Consider the following 16,162-nt stretch of genomic DNA (forward strand, 5'->3'; position numbering starts at 1 on the left):
TAAAGCAGGAGTCTTTCAATTATATTTTACTCTTCATTAGATTGTTCATTTGAATGTTTGTATTACAAAATTAGCTGCCATGGCCCACAACTGGATGGGACTTCAGGAAAGCTGTCCACTTACTCAAAAGAGCACAAATTAGTATTTCCTTTCAAAGAACTCTGTGAAACAATAACATATTAATCCTTAAAGCTAAATAGTGCTAAAATTTCACATAATCTACATTAATTTTGGTTTTAAATAATTTTACCAACCATTATAAAATTAATGTATTTGCATGTATCAGGTTACAGACATTTGCATTTCAATCAGGGTGAAGTATCCCATGCTGGAACAAGGAGTTTAAGCAATTGCTGTTTCAACAGCAGCTAATTCTTATTGCCTCAGAACCAAGTTTCCACAAAGTATTGAACAAGAAAATGCAGGACATTGTTTCCCCACAAAACTGTTAAAAGTCTGTTACAAGCAACAATAAAATGCCTTCTGGACAGGAAGCATTTATAAAATGCAGAGCTCTCCCAGCGAAGTGCTTGCACAGGGCATTCACTTCATTCTTCCCATTTAGATTCAAAACCCTGAAGGGATCACTGACCGGCTGAAGAGGACAAATATCCTCCAAAACATTTCCACTGCCTTGGGGAGATTGGGAACTGCAGGTACTCCACTAGATCTGGTTCCTGGCTGAACAGGGCAGCAGCTGCTGAGATCAGGAGAGAAGGGGTTGAGGCAAACTTGAACAGTTAAAAATATTGGAGGAAAGCTGGTTGAATTGCTAACTCACCATGCACTCACTCCTGAAGGAACACTGTGCTGACATCACAGATTCCAAATTGTTTTAAGTTTGCAGCACCCAAACACACAAGTAGGAAACTGTCCATGTATTCCATTCCCTTGGTTCTCACCATCTCTTTGTTTTACACATAAGCCAATCATGCCCAAGGGTGACCTAATACTGCTTCAGGACCTTTGTAAAAAAAAATGAAGATAAAAAAATCTTCTGCTTCTATTAGAACATCTATTCTACTGGGCTTAAGTCCCTGAAGAATCCATACTGTGTATGGAAGGCTCCAAGTGTTGTGCCTTGATGCAAATAAATGCACAGTAAATGTTTATTGTGCAGTTTTCCTCCCCCTAAGTTTTTCCCCTTTCCCTCACTATAACTAAAACCAAAGTTTAAAACCAAAGCATGAATATGTTACCAGCACACATGGACAGATTTACAATCTTCTGTTTTTAAAGAACAAATGACAAAAAGCATTCAAGAATATTGCATTTTTTTTTTAACAGACAAATAGCAAAACTTTGTACCACCTGGAACAGAACTGCCGAGACAAAGCTCTCCACACATTTTGCTGTAATACTTCAATAAGTATTTAACACCAATGCAAGAACTTTTCTCTTAATGGTTACTAGTATTCAAGGAATCAGAGGATTATGGAGTTACATAGGTCTTTGTACCCTGTGAATTACAATTCCACAGGTGGCACCAAGACACTTCTCACAACACAGTCACATGGCTTTCACTTTGATTTGCTTCATCTTCATCTGCTTCTTCTCAAGCTTCTTCTGCTCACGCCGCAGAGCAGCTTCCTGTAGGCAAGGACAGGGGTCTGAATAAACACAGGAGATCTCTTCAAGGAACAAGCAGATCATTTCAGAGACAAACAACAAAGCCACCCAGCACTGGATTCACATCTCACCAGGAGCCTTCATGTGTTTCAGAAAGGAGCAGCAAGTACCCTGACAGTTGTCTGCCCTCCAGCAAATAGAAATCAATGTTGCCATTGCTACTCTACCTACAGGCAGCCCTGGAGCTCTCCTGGCAGGGATCTGCCAGCAGCCTGTACCAGTGTGAACATCCCCCTCACCTCCAGCCGACGCTGTTTCTCAGGATCCTCTTCATTCATGATTCGCTCCTTCTCCGCCCGTTTCTTCTCCTCCCGGCGGGACTGGGCAGCCTCCTGTCTCTGCACATGAGTCAGCTTGAGGAAGTTCTCTTCCACACGAGCCCTGTTCTTGTCAGCTTTTTGCTTTCCCTTTGCACAGAGAAAAGCAAACGCAGTTTGTACTGATTTTCCCACAAGCAGGATGCAGGATCTCTACCAGTCATACAAGAAACATAAGGATCCAGTGGATCCATAAGGACCCAGTGGCAATGGTTCCAATTTCATTCGATGTTCAGAAGACAGAAAAGCACTTACTTCTCTGTTCAGCCGGAACTTCTTTGCTTTGTCAATGGAGTAGATAACCATGCTCATCAGAGGCAGCAAAGACTCCATGTCCTTTGGGGAAGTGTTGCCTGAACCAGGCACTGAAATAAAGAGTTCCTTGTTCATTCACATAGACTGGCAGTACTTGTCTGCTTGCTGTGATGCTCTTCCCATATGGCTCACACTGTTCATAAAATAACGATGCTCTAATCCTGCTCTTTAGGAAGCTTCATTTGGAGCTATGGGCTTGAATTTTGAAGAGATTTGAAGATCTATTCTTTTCTAGAATTCTCCCAACAGGCCACTTTTATTTCAAACCTGGGTAAACCAAGTGAGCCTGTGCAAGTTCAAACTGCAAGGCTTGTGGTTTAAATACAAGCCACCCCAAGAGAGAGGAGTGTGAGCTGAGTTCAAAAACAGCAAGACTGAGTGTCCTGTTATGACAGTGTGCTGCTCAGTCCCCAGTGTATTGCTGCTTTCTGTTCATCTATCAGTGATCCTGCTACATGCACTCGAGTCACTCATCACACATTATCTTCCACAGGTGACATACTGTGAGCCCGTGACTTACAACGCTCCCCCAGACACACACACAGACAACAGTTCCCTTACCATTAAATGTAAACAGAAGTGTCTTTTTAGTTTCGGGCAGTTTTGTAAGCTGGCCCTCCCTGGAGGAAAGAAACAAGTGTTTGGAAGGAGTGAAGAAAAATACAAAGTAACTAACATTGGTCAGAAAAATCTCATCAAGAACCAAAAGGCACTTGGGAAGTACTTGAATAAAATCAACATTAAAAGCCTGGCTATAACCCCAAGTTAGGTTTCAAACGAATCAGATTCCTGAAGTTTTTTTATCCAAAAGCCTGCAGAGAAAAGGCATGAGTGTGAAAATATACATCACCAGCTCCCCTGACTCAGGAGGGCGTGTGAGGACTAAGAAGGCCTGTGTATTTTGAATTACATTCAGCTTCGCACACCCCCTTGTTGTTTATACCATTAAAGATATCTCGATATTTTAGAACAAAATATTTTCTCAAGAGTTTAAGTATTCACTGCCCAAAAACCCACAGTATTCTAATGGAAAAATCTCAGGCCTACATTTCACAGATCCTCCACAATTTTAGTACAAGGTATACACATATGCTGTCTTATAATTAAGTCAAAATATGTTCCTTCATTTACTTATACACCTGTGAGGATAATACACCCTTGCCAAAACCTACGTGGTAATTCAGATAAGACACATCACCTGCCACTTGGCAATTCTGAAGCAGCCCCTGAAAGCACCTCTGGACTAGGAGGCTCAGGGAAGCAGCAGAGATGTGTATTGCTGTGCATTGCTGTGGCACAGCTGAGAACCAGCCTGAAGAGAGCTCGGCCTTTATACCTACTCTTGCATAAGTTTTGGACCGGAGAACTGGTCCGAGAATTGGACAGAGTCAATCTTGTCAGCGTAGTGTGTGAGGAAATGGATCATCTGAAAGAGAAACAGGGATTAGTTTCTCCCAACACCAATCCAGCAGCAGCCTACCCACTCCATAGGGGTTTGCCAGGTTCCCTGCCCATGGCACAGGGCTGGAACTGGATGATTTTTAAGGTCTCTTCCAACCAAAACTATGCTACAGTTCTATACATCACTCAGTAAATTGCTGTGCCAGCTTGCCACAATGACACTGATAAAAGACATGAACTTTCCCCTTTACCTTTTAACTTTTTTAGAACGTACAAGTTGTAAATGCCAGGATTACCAAGGAGCATTTGTATTAATTCATTCAAGTTTACCTTAGCGTCCATCATTCCCTCCGTGACCTCTCCCATCTCTGACAAGATAGCCAGTGAATCTGGAAGCCCATATTTTGCACCAGACTTAGGTTTATCACTGCAGAACTCACTCTGTTTCAAAGAGAACAATGCAAAAGAAAAATAAATATAAGCCTGTAAGTATCTTATCAGACTGAACTGTTCTGGAACACTGGGACTTCTAAAAGTACCTGAAAATACACTCATTCACTCATCCTGGCTGGGGACATTTCAAACAGAGTAAAGCACACAGCATCACCAGTCTTTAAGCTAGTATTCTTCAGAAGTCAGCACTTTAAGGAAGAAGATAAAACTATTCTAATACATACAAACTGGAATGTTCAAAGTGGATTAAGGCATTTTGCTTACATTGTTTGATAACAGAACAAAAACTGGCATCCTACCAACCACACTTCATGCTGTTACTTGAAAGAAAAGATTTGCAAAGCATTGCTTGTTATCACTGGATTCTTTGCAAGCTCTGCAATTCTTTTCACGGCTTGAACATATGGAAAGTTTTAATTTCAGTTCATGTAAAAACAGATGATTATACCCACATTTTCCACATCACATATCACTAATTAAGTTTACATTTCAATCCTTGAAGATGTCTTTTGTGCAAATCAAATGAGGTGAAATGACATTCATGTATGCTGACAAAATTCTACAGCCTCTCTTAAACTAACTATACCCCAAAAGAAAGGTGTAAGCTGCTTCCAGTGCTTCTTCCCCTGCAGCCCTGACAGGGGGGAGCACTCTGATATTTGATTCCATTAGACTTTTACCTGTAGATGGAAATGTCTTTTACTCACAAATTCCAACAGTTCAATCACAGGTTTTCAGCTGTTCCCAATAAAACAATGAGTATGCAGATTAGATTCTTATATGCTATCAAAGTGCATGTACATACCAGGTCCTGCATCTCTTTCTGAAGTCTCACCAGTGCTTTTCTGGTTCCAACAGCAAACACATACGTGTCCATATCTTCATCATTCATTGTCACTTTTATTTGCTGTGAAACAGAGTATTATTAGCCCTGGTCAGATTTCAATGTTTGTCTGATACTTTGATTCCTAAGAAGAAGGACTAAGCGAGGACAGACACAGCTAAGAATGAGGTGGTTGATTTAAAGCTTTTGAGTGTGTCATAAAATAAGGAAGCTTTTTAATTGGACTGAGCACACTATTCACTATTGTGCTGTAATGACAGTGACTAAAACAGCAGAGTTGTAAAAATAATTTGCAATTAAATATTCTAAGTAAATAGAATTACAGATGCATGGGAAGAGTATTCACAGTGTACACAGTCACTGTTCTTCCAAATGTAGCTTCTCCTGGCACTTATGCTCTCTAAGAGCAGGTGGGAAGGCAAAAAGTAACATTAAGAATATAATATCCAGACCAACATATGGGTTTAAGCACTCCTGCTGAAGCAGACTGAACAGACAGATGAACAATCACTAAGTATTTCAGATTGTAAAACCACTTTTTATCAAGATGATGTCTTGAATCATGATGGACTGCTCACAAAATCACTTGAATGATAAAATCCACAGATAAAGCAATTTCCAGTCACCAGCAGTTTGCATTTCACAGGCAGGAAAGAAATGCAAACAATTCTTTGAGGTTGTTTCAACAGTTACTGAACTGGAAGATATGGAATACTACAGAAATCACCTGGAACAATCAAAAGCAGCAGAGCAGAACCAAAGGAATGCAACAGTTTATAAGAGCTAAGCTGAAGGGCTGAGTACGCACCACTTGGTCTGACGCCGGCCTCATCATGCGCGCCAGGACATTCAGCAGGTCCTGTCTCTTGAGAAACTAAAAACACAAGGTGGCAAACACAGAACACAGCTGAATAGACAACAGCAAAAGACTCCTTCCTAATACCTAACCTGAGTTTTCCCTGTATGACCAACACAGCTCAAAAGCAGGCCCACTTTCTGCATTGGAGGAGTTTCTCAGGGCTTTGCTCCCTCAGGTCAGAAGATGAACTGTGGGACTGTTCCATCCCAGGTACAGGGCTTTGTATCTGTCTTTGCTGAACTTCCTTGGAATTCCTGCTGGGCCATTTATCTCTCTAAGTGGTAAATAGGCTCTTCAGCCTATAGTTATGTCAGTTCACACTACACCTCTGGTTTCTATACTTTTCCTGCAAGCACCTGCTCTTTGGTGCCACCTTTAAGGGGCAGAATACAGACCTTCAGATGACCAGTTTTCCCTCATGTGTCTGTACTCAGAACTCTGTGTCTGAATGTGAGCACAAATGCCAGGCTGGGATTCCATGTTGCTCACACAGGAATGGAAAAGCCTCTAGAATCTGACAACAGGTGACACGTAAATAGCACCACAAACTCTCTCATTCTTACCTTTAACTGGATGAGCATTCCTTCACAGCACACCCTTCCAGAGCACCACAAATTATATATGTGTTCATTTTCTTGATTTAGTTTCCCAGTGCTTGTAGCTTCTTTATTAGTGCCATCATCCCCTGAGGAAAACAGTGAAAGAGAACTGCAACCTAAACTCACAAATTGAGACACCATAGTTCAACAGAAGGCTTACAGCTCATGATACCACAGTACAGAGAAGGATTCTCTACAGCCTAAATGCCAGTCTAAACCCAGCTTTATTCAAATAGTAAAACTGGATCCTTGTCATTATGAAACTCACCAACAAGAGCAAAGTTACTTTCTAGCAGCTCCCTGTGAGTGTTGAACCAAGCATGAGCCAGGCGGTTGTTTTTGTTCTTCCCAATGATGTAGTTCATGATGTAAGCCAGGAGACCTGTTACCATCAGGATCTCCATGTAATAACTCTCCCAGCTGTTCTGAAGGTGAGCAGGGACCTGTGTAAGGGAACAGAAACTGTGATTTACATACCAAACAGGCAGATTTTATACACACAAAAGTTTGGGAAACATGGAGCAGTGGAGAAGTTCCATCCCCAACACAGCAATAAGCTTCACAAAGGCAACAGAAGAGAACTAAGCCTACATAATGCACTTGGCTTACTGGGGCACAGTAATCAATCACAGAAAACAACTGATAACAGCAGTCCCAAAATACCTGCTTAATACAAAAAAAGTACTCTCTTCCAAGTGAGCCTGGGATAGCACAGATCCCTCAGAGTAAACAGCCCAGCACCTCAATTCACTGAGCATTTGAGCTCGATACCCTGCCCATCACAGCATTATCTGATCGTTGTGTAACTTCTCTGCAAATCCAAAGCAACAACCAATGCCAGGAACATTCTCAGGATGCCAGCAAGAGCCACAGATTCCATGGGGCAGCAGGGAAGTCTTCCTGACCTCGCCAGCTCAGAGACTAATTAGACATTCTGCTATCACTGTATCACCCTTGAGTCATAAAAGTACCCAAACCTTAATTTTCACAGCCAAGGTCAGCTATAATACCTAAAAAGATCTCAGGGGTAATAAAAATGCAGACTTTGAGCGCCTGATCATTCTGTGAAAGACTGCTTTGGGAGGCAAAAAGGTGATGCAGGATGGGCAGAGATTGGCTTCAAAACCCAACAGAGTTAACAAGTTCTAATTTGACACTTAAGCCATAGACAAGCTAAAAGCACATTGTGTTCATTGTTTAGTACCCCAGTGATATCTCTGGCATACTGTCTTAAGAAAATAAGTGATGAAACTCCAAATAGATACTGGATCAACATTTATACCTACATTAACTATTGTTATGGGGTCTTTATTTTTGCTATGAGATGCATCTGGTTTCTCTTCATATCCCTCAAACTCCTCATCATCGTATGGTTCACTCTCGGTGTCACTTTCCTAAAGGACAAAATCACAAACAGCATGAAAATCCAAAGCCCAGCAAGTAAAATCCAAAAAGAGAAAGGTGCAGAGACACTGTTAGGAAACACATTGAGGAAGGAGGCAAGGCCTTACCTGTGTGTCTGCGTCATCAAAGTCTTCCTGATTTTCATCCTGACCTTCAAGCTCTACAGTAGCTTCTTCTTCATCATCTTCTGTAGTGATGATCCTCTGAGGAGACTCTGTGACTGTATCTTCACTCACATCTTCAAATTCAGCAAAGTCATTATCATCATATTCCATAATGTCATCTCCATCCTCAAATTCATCATACTTTGCCAAAGAAAAGCTCCATGGGATGAACAGGACAGCGATAAAAATATATATATTCTTCATTTTCACTGGGGAAAAAAAATAAATCAATCACTGCAAAAAGTCTTCATCAATTCTGTTACATCACACCTCCAGTAACCCCCAATACAAAATGCAGAATTTGAACACACTAGAGTCAGACCAGAGAAATAAACCCCTGCCTGATCTTGCTATCTTCTCTATAAAGAAATTGACTACTGAAACAAGAAGAAAATAACTCTGAAGGAGAGGTTCTGGACTCCACTGCTTGCGGCAGCAGCAAATTCACATCTGGCCACACTGTTCAAAGGAGCTGAGATGGAAAGCAGAGATGTTCTGCTACAAAACTGACTCTCCAACAGTACCTCCCAGCCAGAGCTGCCTGCTCACTTCCAAGCCTCACAATCTGCATCTACAGTTGTTACTAGCTAGCAATTGGGCACAGTCGGAACTTTGAATGTGTAACAGCAGCAGTAAATCCTAAAATGCACTTGATACGTTTAAATATCACTGCTCTGATAGTCTCTGCTAGCCCAAAAGTGCTCGTCCATGATTTTCTAGGCTGCACATTCAGAACTAAGTCACACAGTCTCCATCATGATTTCTGCACAAAGACCATTTACTGGAAGTTGTGCAAAAAAACAAAAGGAAGAGGACAGCTATTGCACTGCTCCCCAGAACAAAGACATAAACTGGAGCTCACGAGCCCAGAGCTCTCCCTACATCAGCCAGGACCCTGCAGAGTTTGGCAGCTCACTTGTTTTGCCCTCAGCTTCCAGTCTTTTCTGCTTGAGTTCAAAAGAGTCCCAACCTCCCCTTCAGGTTGGGGCACCTTCTCCAAGGTCCAAAAAAGGCAGCAACAACCCCTCAGATGCACTTCACGACCAGGCACAGAGGATCAGCTGCATCAGGCTCTGCTGTCAGGATCATTTTACCTCCTCCCGCAAGCAGATCCAAGTGGGAACCTGAATGTTAATCAGAGTGTTCTCTCGTAAACTTAGAATAGAAATGATTTGTTTCTAAATTTGACCAGCATTCCTCTGAGTGCCTCACACAGGGAACCCACTGCTATGAATGACAAGGATGACTAAAATAAATACCTTTGTCAAACACTCCGCACTCCAGCAAAAACCCGCACAGAACACGGTCACAGAACCTTAATAGGATGGAAAGTTCAGCAACGCCAAGGCCAGGAATTTGGAATGTTGTGTGGGAACCTCACAATTTTATGTGAATTTAAGCAGGAAATAAAACCCAAAATACTAATTCGATAGGACGGAATTTGCAGTCTGTTAAAAACGACAGGACAACAGAGCCACCTGCTCGACCAAACTCTAACATTTCACAGTAAATATTCCAAGACTATTTGAGCACATCCACTTTCAGAAGACCCGACAGCTCCAAAGAGCTTCATGTAAAATAAACTTCTGCAGCCAATTCGGAGCATACAGTGGAGCCAGAGGTGGATGAGAGCTGGAGCACGCCCTCAGGTCAGCAATCTGACAGAATGGGTTTCAAGTACAAACTCCAGGAAGCAGAGTATCCTCGGCAGGCCCACACGCCACCGACCTTCCCTTGCAAAAGGAACCGATTCATTCTCCGATCCCCACACCGGCTGCCCAGACCCCATCGGCAAGAAAAAACACTTCCGACAAATACTGCTGCTGCTCCCTGTGCTGAACATTGCCCAGCTCGGGGCTTGCTCGGGGGATCTGGAGCCTAGACCCGGGCTCGGTGGCAGATTTTGGAGAAATGCCCGAACGCAGCAGGTCGGGCCTCACCGTGACCCCCGCGTTCGTTATCCCGCCGCTCCAGGGGCGCTCCCAGCTGCTTCCCGGAACGCGAGCCAAGGTTAACAAAATAAAATCAGCGATCTGCCGCCCCTGAGCGCGGCCCCTCTCACATCCCCGGGGCGGTGCCCGGACCCCCGGCCCCGCCGCCAGCTCCTCCCGCTCCGCGGGGAGCGGCGCAGGCCGCGCACGCCCGGTGCCCTCCGCGCCAGGCTTCCCCTCAGGGGACCCTGCCGGTACCGCGCTCCCCGGAGGGAGCGAGCCCCGCCCGGCCGCCCCGGGGAGCTGTCGCGGGCTGTCCCGTCCGGCGGGGCTGCGTTACCTGAGTCACGGGCCCTGCCCCGCGCTCCGCTCCGCGCCCGCCGCACCGGGGCGCCTGCGCACTGCGGGCCCGCCGCATGTGCGGGGGTGTGCGGGTACACACGCGTAGGCAGGGGCGAGCGACCCCAGCCCTGCGGTGCGGGAACCACCCAGAAACCACCCGGGAACCAGCGCGGTCCCGGGGCCGCCAGTGCCGTTACCGTCTCTCGGTTTTTCGCTCCCAGGTTTCCCGCTCCCGCCTTTGCCCGCTCTGGCCGCCCTCACTCCCGCTGCTTCAGCCCGGGCGGTGCGCATGTGCGGGGCACGCGCGGCCGCGCGCGTCACGCACGCACGGTGCGAGGGCACGTCCGTGCGTCGCGGCTCCACCCCCGCCCCGGTAACCGGGGAAGTGGCGGCGGCGGCTGAGGGGCTGAGGGTGAGTGAGGGGGGCTGAGGGAACCGGACGGGGTCGGGCTGGGCAAGGCGGCGGATCCTCCCCCGCCGGCCTACGGCACCTCTCGCGGGCGGGACCCGCCGTAGCCGCGGCCTGGAGCGGGCGCGGGAAGCCCGGGCCTGCCCCGCACAAAGGGCCCGCCCCGCACCGCGGTTCCGTGGGCGGGAAGGGCCCCGCGCAGGGCCCGGTGTTCCGGGACAGCGCCTGCCCGCGGTTCTGCCCCTGCCGTGCCCTGGGGAGGGCGATCCCGGCGGGCGGGGGTCCCTCCGCCCTTCCCTCGTGGATCGGCAGCGGCTGAGGCGCATCGCGGCCGTGCCCGCGGATCTCGGGCGCCGCACGCAGGGGCCGAGCCCCGCCAGTTCCCTCCCGCCGAGCGGCGGCCCCAGGGCAGCGAAGCCTCGGGAGTTTTCCTACGGTCTCTACGTCCCGTAGGAACCTCTCCCTCTTCACTCGCTGCTGGTGAGTGGGCGAAGTGACCGTGTTTTGTACTTTTGCTGCTGTAGGACCATACAAAAGTGGTGCTCCTTATTTTTGGAGGTAGGGGAAGGGGGAAAAAGGTGGTTAAGTACATTGAGGAGGAATTCTTACAATGAGATTTTAACTTAGCAGTTTTCAAAGATTGCCACTGTGTTGTCACGGCAGAAATGCAGTTCCACCTACTCACCCCTCTATTGCACGTTTGGATCTCCCAGTGCCACGGATCCTCAAGTGTAAAAGCTACAGGGTGTGTCAAGACAGGAGGGAAAACTGGACTCCATGGTCAGCTGCTGCCATGGAGAGCTGAACAACAGCTTCCCCCGAAATCCACTGCTGAGCTTTGGTCTCGACTCGAGATTGAGCAAGGCCCAGGCTGGTAAATGTTCAGCACAGGGACTGGTTGCACTATTTACCTTCAGGTTGTTTTGAAGTTGGTTTTTTTGCCATTGAGTTCTGATCTCATTGAAGATTCTCAGTGTGAGGATTTGTTTAACAAGACTTGTAGCCTTTGGAGAGCTAATTATAATGCATTGGAAAGCAGTGGGTGTCTTGCTCTCTTTTCTGCCTTACAGGTATGATTTGCTTGACCATGCAGATAATTAAATGACTCAAGAATGGAAACTGTAAATTTTAATATATCAGTTCAGTCTTCATCTTAGAAAATCAAGTTCTGGGCAGACACTGTTATGTGTAGTGTTTAAAATACTGTTTGCAAAACAGAGATTTGAGAGCATATAAATATGTATAATATAGAGAGATCCTATGGCTGAAGATGCTGTCTTGAAAGGCAGAGGGAGTTGGATTTTGGCAGAGATGTGCCCGGGCTCACACGGAGCCTTGTGCTGCTCCTGTTTCTCTGGAGCTTGCTGGGCTGCAGGAGTGAGGTATTGATGAGCCATGAAACACAGATGGGACAATGTGGACATGCAAAATGTGAACTGAGCTGCCTTTTCATCTCTTGTTCCTCCTGATGTTCAGAGTTCTGGTCTTCTGGGTTTGTTTGTCCTGCAAACAGGACAGGTGACATCTTAAATGTGTTTAAGTAATCCTTGGAGGACATGACCTGTTCTGGAAGACAACCACTTGCTTGTTATTCTGCTTTGGAATTGTGGATATGTTCATACTGACAAAAGAGCAGAGCCCTATCCTTTCTGGGAAACAGTTTAAACTCTTGTCACTCAGAGTTCCACAAGTCCCTGTGTCATGACTGAAGTGATCAACTAACAAGAAAAATCATGACAATTATCTATAACTGCCTGAAGCAGAAAGTGCATTAATTTGTCTTCTCTCATTTTAACAGGTATATTGGGGACATCATGAATTGGAATAAAGGTGGACCTGGTACAAAGAGAGGCTTTGGGTTTGGTGGATTTGCCATAACACCTGGCAAGAAAGAGGAGCCCAAGCTGTCTCAGCAGTCCCACAGTGCTTTTGGCACTGCCGGGTCCTCGGCAGCATTTGCAAAATCAGGGCCTCCTCAGTTGCCTTCCTTCTACAAAATTGGGTCAAAGCGAGCCAATTTTGATGAGGAGAATGCGTAAGTACAGTTCCTTCTTGTGTTTATGCAGCTCTAGATTTGAATGTTTTTCTGAGATCGGGGAAGTATCTGTGACATTTATATAAATAAATGCATAATAATATATTTAGAAGACTGTGAGATACTATAGTAGCCTGCAGAAGCTTTCCTCCTCCAGCTTTCCCCTCCCGAGAACATACTTCATTCACTCTGTGGTGTTCTCAGAGTTGGAGCCAAGCAGGATAAATTTGGGTGCCTTTTGCACAGGAAAATGTTGATCTCCACAGTTCTTTACTAATCCTTCTCTTGGCTGCATAAATGTATAAATAAGGCTGAGAAAGTTGGGATTGTTCAGCCTGAGGTAGTCTGGGGCTGACCTAATTGTGGCCTTCCAGTACCTGAAGGGAGCCTACAAGAAAGATGAAGCGAGATTCAGTTATATACCTATTTGCCCTGCCATCACTTTGAACTTTAAACATGAATAATTGTAAATAAATAAATCTCAGTATCTTTTGTTGTGTCCATATTGAGTTCTGTTGTCCGTGTGGGTACCTTGGCTCAACCAGAAACCATCAAAGACAGCACAGTGCTGTAAATGTGCTGACTGGGCTGGGTTTTTTTTTTCAGGTACTTTGAGGATGAGGAGGAAGATTCCAGCAATGTGGAATTGCCCTACATTCCCGCAGAGAATTCCCCCACTCGGCAGCAGTTCCATTCCAAGTCTGCAGACTCTGACAGCGATGATGATCCTCTGGAGGCATTCATGGCTGAAGTGGAGGCAAGAGCTGCTCAGGGAATGTTTATTCATTGCTGTGGCTGTACCTGTGTGCAGTCAGGGCCAGCAAATGTCACTCAGGGCTTTGGCAGCTGCAGTCAAAATGCCACTTTGGGGTTTATGTAGGATGATGTTAGTTAGACCTCAAAAGTGGATTAGATAGACAGAGAGTGGATATGACTTACAATAACTTAACTATTTAACTGCTTTGAGGATGTCAGAACAATACAACATAGAGCTCTGCTTGTCTCTGAATATCAAACTAAGGTTTTGTGAGTTTTTCACTACCTAAATGGAAATTGTTTGTATTTATTATGAGCTGTTTCTTAGCTACAGTTCTGTTATTAGTTGGATTCAGGAGGAATATGGGAAATTTATTTTTTCAATAACATTGTCACAAACTTAGAGTAGTATATAAATTCAAAGATACTAGTAGGAGAATTTATTTAGCATAATCAGATGCAGAACAAGACAAGAAGTGTTGTCTCTGTGACATAATAATCTAATTATTCAGGAACATTTTTCCCTTCCATGTTTTACCATCTTGGTCCTTTTAACATGTGACAATTTTATGACCTGCTAGGATCAAGCTGCTCGAGACATGAAGAGACTTGAAGATAAAGACAAAGAAAAAAAGAACGTTAAGTAAGTTCTCTTTTATCATTCCCATCCCTTCCTGTGTCTTGTATGGTGCTCAGAGAATTCCAGTGCATTTTGTTGATGATGGCTGTTCATCGGACAGTATAATATATACCTAATAAACATCATTAACCTGTGCATGAGATCCTGTGGGTAATGATTTGTGCTGTAAAAATGGGATCATGGGGAAGAATCCATGGCAGTATCCTGTGGCAAACTGCAACACTGAGAGTTATCCTATGTGAGGAGCCTTTCTAGGCCACAGAAATGGGGGCAGCACATTGCACTCCTGCCACTTTCCAGATCAGCCTGGATAGTTTTTCTGCTTCCCACACCCTTGGAGAGACTAGAATGGTTTAGCTTAGAATTGCATTTATGTGAGCAGAATAACTCAGTGCTGCTGTATCTGGAGTATTGGAGACTCTTCTAAACCTGGACTAGGGTTTTAGACATTAAAAGCTGATAGATTAGGTAGCACATGACAATTTGTAATAGTAAATGTGGAGTTTAAAACAGTTTAAATTCATGCAACCTATCTATTTGCTTTGATCAAGGAAAATAATTATGCTGTTGATTCTTGATAGAAATGTCAGATTTATTGGTAGAAGTTACATTGCATGGGGTTGATCGGATTGTACATGGTCCTGACACAGAACACCGGATCCAAATCACCACCTGGGGAAGTTCTGAACTGGATTTGCACTTCCTGGCTCATATTCCTCTTCAGTTATGGGACTTCAGTAGCATGGAGAGCTTAGACCAGGATGATCTTTGATGTGGCTTCTGCTGGGACGATGGAATCCTAATCTTTCAGTCTCAGTTCTAGAAGTAAAGAGAAGTCTTTACAGGGTCACTGTAGTGGTTGGCACCAGATATGAAAACTCGGTGGGTTGGGAATATAAATGTTGCCGAGTTGATAGTGTTGTGTCTTCCACAAAGTCTGGAGCTCAGCACTAACCAAATGAAACTCTGGAGCTGAGTCTGTGGAACACTTGCAGGGAAGTTTTTTCTCCGCTTGTTTTTCCAGGGGTATTCGAGATGACATTGAAGAGGAAGATGACCAAGTGAGTTCCTATGCAGTCTTTCTATCTTCTCTTTTGTTGTTTTGTATTTTTTAACTTTCCCTCTCCAAATATAACTGCTAGGGACAAACAAAATTCCAGTATTGTGTGCAGTATCCGGACAATTCAGCAGGAAGCTGTAGTGGTTACCCTGCTGTCTCTACCCTTCTAGGTGTTTTAAGAAGAATATTAGACAATTGCATTCATTGAAGAAGATTTTTTTTAGTCAGTTTGAACTTTAGCTTCCTGTATAGGTTGTTCAGTGTTTGAGGATCTTACACATTGTGATTAGCACAGTCAGCTCCAGGGACACCAGGGAGAGGCTGTTGGAGTGTGGAGGCTCCTTTGCAGTGGATTGTGGGGTCTGTTCAGGGCACGAATCAAGCTTTTTTGATCCCTATTTTCAGAGAAGCTCCAGTTCTCATTGAGGTTTATAAGCATCACTGTAGCAGAAATAATAAAGAGAAAAGACTTAATTTCAAAATGTACCTTCCTACTGAGTTGTAGTTACTAACTCTTGTGTTACTTGCATTAATGCAGAGCTTGGCAGGGTTGTCTGGCCTTGAGGCCTCTCCTTCCAGTGTGGTGAGTGTAGCTGTGCCAAAGTTTGAGCAGAGGTGGCTTTATGCTTGGGGGCAGCTGCTGTTCAAGTGTATTGTGTGCATAGCTCTGTGACTGAGGGATAATTGGCCAGGAAGATGGAAAAGCCAGATGAGTATATATGTGTATTTGTAACTGAGCCTTGCTTTACAAATCTGTTCTTAAATATTTGTTTCAAGTCAAGTGAGACTGGTGTTTTCTCTATGAGCAAGTCTCACACTGGCATGCCAGTGAGAATTGAGAGACACAAACATCTTGGTGAGCTGTGAGGTGGCACATGACAGGATGACAACGTCTTAACTTGGGCTTGTCTTGAAGGACTCTTCTGAAATACTTTATTTCACATTTGTTGTTGACTCTCTCAATGGAAATAGATATATTTTCATTTCCTGAAGTCTAGTTAGGG

The 16,162-nt window shown here is 44.7% G+C and overlaps 2 protein-coding genes across 6 annotated transcripts in view; one reads left to right on the forward strand and one right to left on the reverse strand.

Annotated features, from left to right (window-relative positions):
* On the reverse strand, positions 1 to 10,613 carry CCDC47 (coiled-coil domain containing 47). 3 transcript variants are annotated; one of them, XM_058857759.1, is made up of 13 exons: positions 10,456 to 10,613; positions 7,929 to 8,194; positions 7,704 to 7,811; positions 6,686 to 6,860; positions 6,382 to 6,503; positions 5,768 to 5,833; positions 4,921 to 5,022; positions 3,993 to 4,103; positions 3,602 to 3,687; positions 2,823 to 2,881; positions 2,202 to 2,311; positions 1,869 to 2,036; positions 1 to 1,590 (listed from the first exon to the last, which is right to left on the reverse strand). In XM_058857759.1, the coding sequence occupies exons 1-13, from the start codon at positions 10,547 to 10,549 to the stop codon at positions 1,510 to 1,512; spliced, it is 1,548 nt and encodes a 515-aa protein (XP_058713742.1). In that variant the 5' UTR covers positions 10,550 to 10,613; the 3' UTR covers positions 1 to 1,509. The 3 variants fall into 3 exon arrangements, with proteins under 3 accessions (XP_058713742.1, XP_058713744.1, XP_058713743.1); XM_058857761.1 differs by lacking the exon at positions 10,456 to 10,613 and adding an exon at positions 9,926 to 10,219; XM_058857760.1 differs by lacking the exon at positions 10,456 to 10,613 and adding an exon at positions 8,902 to 9,077.
* Positions 10,532 to 16,162, forward strand: part of DDX42 (DEAD-box helicase 42) — a 15,839-nt gene continuing 10,208 nt past the window's right edge. The window contains exons 1-5 of one of the 3 annotated variants that reach the window (XM_058857705.1): positions 10,532 to 10,670; positions 12,466 to 12,702; positions 13,309 to 13,459; positions 14,040 to 14,101; positions 15,123 to 15,159. In XM_058857705.1, the coding sequence (XP_058713688.1) occupies positions 12,482 to 12,702; positions 13,309 to 13,459; positions 14,040 to 14,101; positions 15,123 to 15,159 (471 nt within the window). In that variant the 5' untranslated portion in view covers positions 10,532 to 10,670; positions 12,466 to 12,481. Of the gene's footprint in view, positions 10,671 to 10,699; positions 11,148 to 12,465; positions 12,703 to 13,308; positions 13,460 to 14,039; positions 14,102 to 15,122; positions 15,160 to 16,162 lie in introns of those variants that run through there. The other 2 variants (XM_058857704.1, XM_058857706.1) reach the window with 2 other exon arrangements.

This window comes from Poecile atricapillus, chromosome 27 (genome assembly GCF_030490865.1).
Source record: "Poecile atricapillus isolate bPoeAtr1 chromosome 27, bPoeAtr1.hap1, whole genome shotgun sequence".
Taxonomy (NCBI): domain Eukaryota; kingdom Metazoa; phylum Chordata; class Aves; order Passeriformes; family Paridae; genus Poecile; species Poecile atricapillus.

What these genes read in the sequence shown, in the direction of transcription:
- CCDC47 (XM_058857759.1), bottom strand. Translation starts at nt 10,549, where the DNA reads ATGCGCACCGCCCGGGCTGAAGCAGCGGGAGTGAGGGCGGCCAGAGCG. An exon ending in GGCCGGCGTCAGACCAAGTG is followed by an intron (nt 5,023 to 5,767) that starts GTGCGTACTCAG and finishes TCTGTTTCACAG; the next exon opens with CAAATAAAAGTGACAATGAA. An exon ending in ACTTCTGTTTACATTTAATG is followed by an intron (nt 2,312 to 2,822) that starts GTAAGGGAACTG and finishes TCTTTATTTCAG; the next exon opens with TGCCTGGTTCAGGCAACACT.